This window comes from Eupeodes corollae, chromosome 1 (assembly GCF_945859685.1).
Source record: "Eupeodes corollae chromosome 1, idEupCoro1.1, whole genome shotgun sequence".
Taxonomy (NCBI): Eukaryota; Metazoa; Arthropoda; class Insecta; order Diptera; family Syrphidae; genus Eupeodes; species Eupeodes corollae.
The window spans coordinates 160,230,266-160,238,612 of NC_079147.1; the positions used below are offsets into that span (position 1 = coordinate 160,230,266).

General features: G+C 37.5%; 1 protein-coding gene across 1 annotated transcript; it reads left to right on the plus strand.

Annotated features, from left to right (window-relative positions):
- The first annotated feature begins 5,768 nt into the window (after positions 1–5,768).
- LOC129940680 (enolase-phosphatase E1) lies at positions 5,769–7,167 on the plus strand. Its single transcript, XM_056049087.1, has 4 exons — positions 5,769–5,982; positions 6,337–6,617; positions 6,677–6,933; positions 7,015–7,167. The coding sequence occupies exons 1-4, from the start codon at positions 5,911–5,913 to the stop codon at positions 7,158–7,160; spliced, it is 756 nt and encodes a 251-aa protein (XP_055905062.1). The 5' UTR covers positions 5,769–5,910; the 3' UTR covers positions 7,161–7,167.
- Positions 7,168–8,347: the final 1,180 nt, after the last annotated feature.

An 8,347-nucleotide genomic window follows, 5' to 3' on the forward strand; every position in this document is an offset into this window, starting at 1 on the left:
AAAAAAAACTTGGCGAACGTACGGACGTACTGGCGTACGGACATGCGGACGTAATTCATTCACTGTAACTGTAATCCGAGGTTTTACAGTTTTGAATGCTCCAGAAACTCCATTAATTCTCAAAATCATGGGCTAGGTAGCGATGGCAGTAACAAGCATCCCGCGCTACTCGACTCAATTTTGCAACAAAGCCATATTTGCTAGAGTTGTGTGGTATGTTACACCGTCTTGTTCTCCTACTCTTCAAAACCAGGGAAAAAAAAGTTACACCAAACAGTGACTTTTTGTGGATGTAATGGCCTCTCTTCAATTACTTGAGGATTGACAGAACCCCAAATACAACATTTTTGTTTATTAATATACCCACCGAGTGATAAATGTACTGAAGAAATTTTAGTTCGAAAAATCGCCGTCCACCGCGCGCCTGTTGTTCAAGCACCCATTCGACGTATCTACAACGCGACGTTGTAAATGGTCAGCTTGTTTCAGTTGATGTGTGAGCTGACCCTTATATGAATGAAGGTGTAGATCCAAATGCAAAAAGATACAAAATGTTAGTTGAAGTTGTACTTGAGACGATGAAAAAGCCATTCCTCCAAACTTTAGAAGGATTTTTTTTTAAGGTTGGGAACATAAATCCATTCTGCTCTTCTTGGAGGAGTGCAGAAAGGGAAATGACCAGCACCGAGACCAAAAAACCCGGCGAAGAACACTTTTTCAAGAAATTGCAAAAGTTTTTGAATAACACGGGCCAATTTTTGATGATAAAATTAAAAAATATGAAAAAGCGCTACAACATTATCGTAGACAATAACAAGAAAACGTCGACTTGTCCTGGGCCATACTTTGAGACGATGGCTGAAATAGTGAAATTTACCTCAACGAGGTGCAAGTTAGTGACACTGAAACAATACGTTCCCTTGTGCCATCCTCTAGGGTCCATCCGAGTTTGCCCTCGACCTCATCTTCGGTTGAGAGCCCTAGTCTACATTCAAGAAACAGAAGCAGTGGAATGTCTGATTTCAAAATGTATATGGCAACCGTCAATTGCACCAAAAACTCCTGGAATATAGCCTCCAGATTTTACTCGGAATTCCTATTTTGGAAAATAATATCTCCAAATTTAACAAATTGATTAAGTGATATTGATAGTGGGATTTTACGTGAGAATTATTGTTTTAATGTTGAACAGTTGGTCATTTAATATACTTTCTAAGCAATGAACATACCACTTGGAGAATTTCGCTGAATGCAAAATGGGCAGAACTCTTTGTTAAATTAAACCTGTCTCCAGGTGATAAGAAACTTTTTGCTTACTCAAGATCTAAACAAAAAATTACAGTTTTTTTTCTCAAAGTTAAAATTTCTTATAGTTTGCTGCACTTTGTTCAAGAGAAAACTGACTGGGCTTTATACAGGAATTTATTACAGAGTTTACTAGAACCTGGACTATCTAGTCCTTCTTCTAACGCTAACGAACTTGACAACAAAGTCAATGACCTTACCTCAGCTATAAACAGATCGCTAGAAATTTCTTGTCCACTTATACACATAAGAGGAAAGAGGAAACCACAATGGTGGGCCTCAGAGCTTGACTCGCTCAGGAAGGAATGCAGGAAACTTTTCAACCGGGCCAAAGCTGCAAGACTAGCCTCTCATTTTGACTCCTACAAAGAATCCCTAAGAATCTACAAGAAGGCACTAAGGAAATCCAAGCGATCTTCTTGGCGATCCTTCTGTGGCATGATAGAAGAAATTTCTGAAGCCTCTAGGTTACGGAAAATTCTTTCAACTAATCCAGCTATGCCAAACTGCTTGAAAAATGCAGACGGCTCCTGGACTAATTCAGGTAATGAATCACTGAACCTACTATTGGACACTCACTTTCCTGGTAGTTCTCTTACCGAAACTTGCAACAGCTTTGCACGTTCAAGTTCAAATACAACATATCCACAAGGTCTGATCACAAAGGATAAGTTACAATGGGCTCTCAACAGCTTCAAACCATTTAAAGCTGCAGGACCAGATGGAATAATACCAGCAGAATTACAAAAAGCCTCTGATATAATTGCACCAATCCTTGAGGCAATTTTTACCAGCTTTCTTTACCTGGTCCATGTTCCCTCGGCATGGAGAGAAGTTAAAGTTGTCTTTATACCTAAAGCAGGTAAATGCTCCCAAGTTAATCCTAAAGATTTACGACCTATAAGTCTATCATCATTCCTTCTTAAGACCCTGGAAAGATTGATTGATATCCATTTAAGGGCACGTATCGATACAAGACTTCTGTCTTCGTCTCAACATGCCTACTGTAAGGGTAAATCGGTGGAAACAGCGTTACACACTTTAGTACGCACCATCGAATATTCCCTCCATCATAAAGAGTTCACTATGGTTGCTTTCCTTGACATCGAAGGTGCCTTTAACAACGTGGACACATCTGCAATCACTTCTGCACTGACATCTCTAAATGTAGAGAGTTCGCTTCGGGAGTTAATTCATTTAATTCTTACTAGCAGAATAATTAATTCAAAACTGGGCAACTCTTCTAGCAGACGATTCGTTAGTAGAGGGACACCGCAAGGTGGTGTTCTATCCCCTCTCCTCTGGAACCTAGTGGTGAATGAAATCCTAACTAGTCTGGATGCGGAGGGTTTCAGAGTGATAGCCTATGCGGACGACGACGTTGCTATAGCAGTTTCAGGAAAGCATCTTAATATCCTAAAAGAACTCTTACAAAATGCCTTGTACAGACTAATACTCGAGCTGGTCTTATTTTCGAGGAGATACAAAATTCCATTTGTCAACCCTCCTTACATTAAAGGAATCCAATTAAAATTCTCAGACGAGGCCAAATACCTAGGTCTTGTCTTAGACAAAAAACTAAATTGGAAACGCAACGTACAGGAAAGATTCAAAAAAGCTACTGTAGCTCTCTTTTCTTGCAAAAAAGCTATTGGTAATAAATGGGGTTTACAACCCAGAATCACGCATTGGCTATACACATCGGTAATCAGACCGATTTTAACGTACGGTGTGGCAGTATGGTGGACTGCTTTAGAGAAAGGTATAAACAGGGATAAGTTAAATAAAGTTCAACGTTCAGCCTGCGGATCGCTTCGCACGACCCCGTCTGCGGCACTGGACACCTTGCTCTACCTTACACCTCTTGACATATTTAGTAAACAAATAGCTGCAAGCTCTGCTATCCGCCTCAATGCTTCGTCGCAGTGGACTAACAACAACATTGGCCACTCCACACAGACTACACCATCCCCCATTCGATAGGAATTTCCAGATTTCTATACCTACCAGATCTTTTTGGGAGGATAGGACATTCTTAGAGGATGAGTCAATCCACTTTTACACAGATGGCTCAAAGACCAAAGAAGGGGTTGGTGGTGGTGTGTACTCTGAACGACTGAAATTAAGTCTCTCATTCCGCCTTCCCAATCATTGTAGCGTGTTCCAGGCGGAACTTTTGGCGATTAAGGAAGTCTTGTCTTGGCTCAAAGAAAACGTGATATCAACATCTGATATCCGTATTTTCTCCGACAGCCAGGCCGCTATCAAATCTCTGGACTCAGTCTCTACAAACTCTATAACAGTCCATAACTGTCGATCATCTCTAATGGAGATGGCGCAACAGTTTAATATTCACCTTTGCTGGGTGCCGGGCCATAGAGACATTCCAGGTAACTGTAAGGCAGATGAACTCGCCAGGAACGGTACAGTACAACCCATCCTACCACGTTTGGCAAGTACTGGCATACCAATCGCTACTTGTAAACTGCTACTAATGCAAGACGCTGTGAGGAGGGCAGGCACCAGGTGGAACAACATCACCACGTGTCAAGCCACAAAAAACATCTGGCCAACACTGGATTTAAAACGTTCAAGGTGCTTGCTCTCTCTAAGCAGATCGCATATAAGCTCGATAATAGATGTCATAACCGGACACTGTCTAATAGGAAAGTACGCCATGAGACTAGGCGTATTCTCAAATGACTTTTGCAGAAGCTGTATGGACGAGGAAGAGGAAGAAACGGTTCTTCATCTTCTCTGCACATGCCCTGCTCTAGCTCGAAAACGCAAGAATTACCTAGGAGAATTCTTCTTTAACGATCTAAACGATCTAAATCATATCGGGATAATCAGCCTCTCACGTTTCGTAAGAGACTCTAACTGGTTCCATTGAGCTTAGGAGGAAGCCTCAAGATTCATGTGGGATCACAATGGGCCATTAAACTGGCCTAAGTGTGTCCGTTCCATCTTGGACAGCCACTATAACCTAACCTAACCTAACCTTGTTCAAGAGATCCTAATAATTATGCTATCAAGACTAGTTTGTTTACATTTTATTGGATATTCTAGTCTGATGCCCCTTTAATGTTTTTTTAAAGAAGCGTTGGATAACCAAACGGATGTGTTATGCAACGAAAGTTCTTGCGTTGGTCCCACCATTAAGCTAAAACTTTATCTACTGGGAACTCAAAATCTTACCGGAAAGCAACTTCGGCTCATTCGCAAATTATATTGAAATTCTTCCGAACTATATCTAGGTATTGTCACTTTATAATAGTCCTCGTTTTTGTTACGATAGTTTTCTGTTTAACGTTTATCGTTTAAAACCAGAGATTTCGCAAGTAAATTATTAATCGTATTGAATTCCAATTAAGGGTATTTAACATAGAAAGTTGTTTTTATTTTTTGACAGCTATCCAACTCGAACAATAATTTATATAAAAATCCACCTATCCAAGATACCCTATCCAACACAAGATTGAACGCAGCCATTATAATATAATTTAGTAACTCTTCTAATAGGCTTTTCACACCAAACCCAAAACCCGGTGTTCGCGAAAATATCGGTTTTCGCCGAAAACCTACATCGAAAACTCAAGTTTTCCCATACATTTTTGGTAAACCACAAGTTTTATATAAAACCTCTCGAAAACTAATTGCAATTCAAACCTTTCGAAAAAACAGCTGATGGCTGCTGTCAAAACAAATATTTCATTTTGAAATAAATTATTATTGCTTTTTGTTTTTTATTTACAAAATATGGAAAATTTGCTGCACTGGCGGTTCTTTTATGATCACTTACAGTTTCAAACGCTCTTTGTTAAGCGAGGAACCGGAATTCACTATGGCTACTGGCGTGACGACCCCGAGGACGAGAAAGACTTGCTCACAGTTCATAATGACGTTTCCAAGTAATGCGTATGCTATCTGGTGGAGGCTAAGTCGCAGCGAGCTAGGAAAAGTTGCGCCATAACATTCCACAATGTTGGAATCATTGTTCCAGTGAATAAAACCACAACAGTGTGATTTTGGTACGAATCTGGAACTAGAAATTGACCTTTCTGCTCCAGTCATAAGGACCTACACGAAATCGTTCAGAATCTTCTCAACCCCGCCTATAAGCTGCTTGGACGGCCACAATACAGGGCGGTTCTAAAGGCATATTTGCCAACAGAAGCAATAGTCATAAGCAGTATTTTGGATTGAGTTTGTTGTGAAAAAAAAAAGAAAATGTTTTAAATAAAATTAATTTTTGTTGTAACAGTTTTGTTAATATATTTCCTCTATGATCTGATATATGAAGTTTCTGCTTGAACCTGCTTTGACGGTTTTCATAAATTTGAACTGCACTAAACGTTCTATTGTGGCATTTTGCTTATTGAACAAACCTATATTGTTGTTGCTTTAACAAAAACAGTGCACCGCATTGGCCAAAACGTCAAAATAACAAATACAATAATGTAAACAAATGGTTTTTGGAAGGTGCTTTGTAGGAAGAGTGTTCTTGATTGCGATCTCTATTATTTATTTACCTCTAGAAACAATATTTGTGCAACTTGGTTAAATATTTAAACATTAATACTGAAATTGTAAATTTTTAATCAAATGCCTGAAATCAATGCCAAAATCGTAATTTGCGATATCGAAGGAACAACAACTTCAATTAGTTTTGTTAAGGTAACCATTAATAAAAGTTTTATACATTAGAATTCCCATAATTTGCTGCTTCAAAAATAAAAAAATAAAACCTAAGCTGATAGTACTGCACATGGACGATGTTCAGAACTTACTCAACAATCTTCAATACTTTTTAAAAATATTTATGAGTTGTAGTTGCTAACTATATATGTAGGTTTAAAAAAAAATGAAAACTGCAAAATAAATGTTGATGCAGATAAATTAGTTGTTATTTGTGAACTTAGAGGTACGCTTTGAATAAAACCTTTTGCGATAGACTGTCGTTTCGATTCTTAAGGATCTCGATTTTGATGTATTGTCTCTTAACATCCATATAATTTTTTATCTTTTCAGGATGTTCTCTTTCCCTACGCAAAACTTCACCTAAAAGACTTTCTACAAACACATTGGAATGAAGACGTTACCAAGCAGATAGTTGCTGATTTAATTAATTTACCAGAATACAAAGACTTCGAAACTAAACCACTCAACCAAACCAAGGATGGTCTTTCCCCTGAGTCAGTTGCAGAGTTTGCAGAATATCTAATGGAAAAAGACTTAAAGCTAGGGCCATTGAAAACTTTACAGGGTCTCATCTGGAATCGTGCATATATCGATAAGACCATCAAAGGGCAGTAAGTTTTAAAAAAAATTCCATTTATTCTATTAGTGATTTTAATTTTCGTATACATAGCATCTATGAAGATGTCCCTAATGCTTTTGAAAGGTGGACCAAAGATGGTATTAAAATTTGCATTTATTCAAGTGGCAGTGTTATGGCACAAAAAATGCTTTTTGGATATTCTGATTTTGGCGATTTGATGCCATTTTTAACCGATTATTTTGACACTGCAATTGGCAATAAAAGGGAATCGAAATCTTACACCAAAATTGTACAACAGTTGGGTACTCAAAGTGACAACATATTGTTTTTAACAGATATCACCGCAGGTAAGCATTTTATATTTTAATAAAAACTCTAAATATTTGTAACTTATTCATATTATAACGCATTACATATATATTTTACAGAAGGAGAAGCTGCTGCAGAAGCTGGATTGCAAGTTATAATTTTAAAAAGGCCTGGGAATGCACCACTTACTGCTGAGGAACTAAAAAAATATGTTGTAGTTGAGAATTTTGACGAAATTAAAATAAAAAACACTTGTAAAGTTTAAAGAAATATTCTTGTAATTTGTATACCCAACTTTTTTTGACCATTTTTTAATTTACTTGTTTGTCATGAAATCTCGATTTGTTTATAGGTTAAGAATTGTTGAGTTTAATTAAAACACAGAAGAAAACCGACTTGTCCTTGTGAGATATTTAATTATATTAAGCTTTACAGAAACTGTTTTTTTTTTTAAGTTCAAAACAATGATCTGGCCACGTAAATGTATTCTTAAAGCTTAACCTAGTATACCTACTTAATCTTTTAACAGGTTCCAATTCTAAATTATTTATATTCAATTTTAAACTAGGACAAAGTTCTTTTTTACACGTGAGTATAAAGTGTTTTACTTTCGCTAGTGCTATGTTAGCTCCAGAAAAAGTAGACCAATCTTAAATATCTTTTAATAAATTTGAAAAGTTTATTAAGGTTATTTCCAATTTATTGTTTTAAAGAGTTTATATTAGCGCAACAAGTCATCTGAATGTTTATTGTTGTTTTCCCTTTTCTATTCACATACTCGTCGCCGAATTCCGAAGGTTTCATAATATGCACGTAAATGCAATCTATAGCACCAATGATAGTCGGAATGCGAAATTTCGAAACCCAATCTGCCTTGGCCTGATCCATATCTTCAATAGTGCGTGGAAATTTAATCCAATCTACAGACTTCAACACTATTTTATCCAATGCACTTGAAAATGTTCTGTTGACGGTACTTCTTTCAACCCCCATGTCGTTGGCAAGATCACTTTGGTGTATCTCAGAAATTTTCCATCTTTTTCCGTGCAGTTAATCCTCCACCCCTTGCATTAGTGTTTTCATCAAGAAAAAGCGAAGGGAGAAAATCTACGTTTTCGTTCTCAAACCGTAATAGTCCCTTAGATAGATCGGGACTTATATCACGCCGGTCTCTATAACGTTTCACACCACGCAGGTTCATAAATGCAGCCATTTTTTGTGTACAAGTAACGACTGCAAGGGGTGTCGGGTTGACTTGCGAATAGACGAATATTTACTTGCTACAAAATTGGCATTTTCTAGGTTTTACTAGCCCCTCAAGTATTTACTCGCGAGTAAGAGTAAATACTTGTTTTATTCACTTCAATTTTGACGTTTACTCGTTTTTATTCACACCGCTCTTTGTAATCGATTCGGTTTTCCTTATTGTAACGGTTAATCACATTTTGTATG

Bases quoted from the DNA above. Each gene is read 5' to 3' on its own strand.
- LOC129940680 (XM_056049087.1), top strand. From the start codon at position 5,911: ATGCCTGAAATCAATGCCAAAATCGTAATTTGCGATATCGAAGGAACA. The intron at 6,618-6,676 runs GTAAGTTTTAAA...TCGTATACATAG, and splicing joins GATAAGACCATCAAAGGGCA to CATCTATGAAGATGTCCCTA. The intron at 6,934-7,014 runs GTAAGCATTTTA...TATATTTTACAG, and splicing joins TTTAACAGATATCACCGCAG to AAGGAGAAGCTGCTGCAGAA.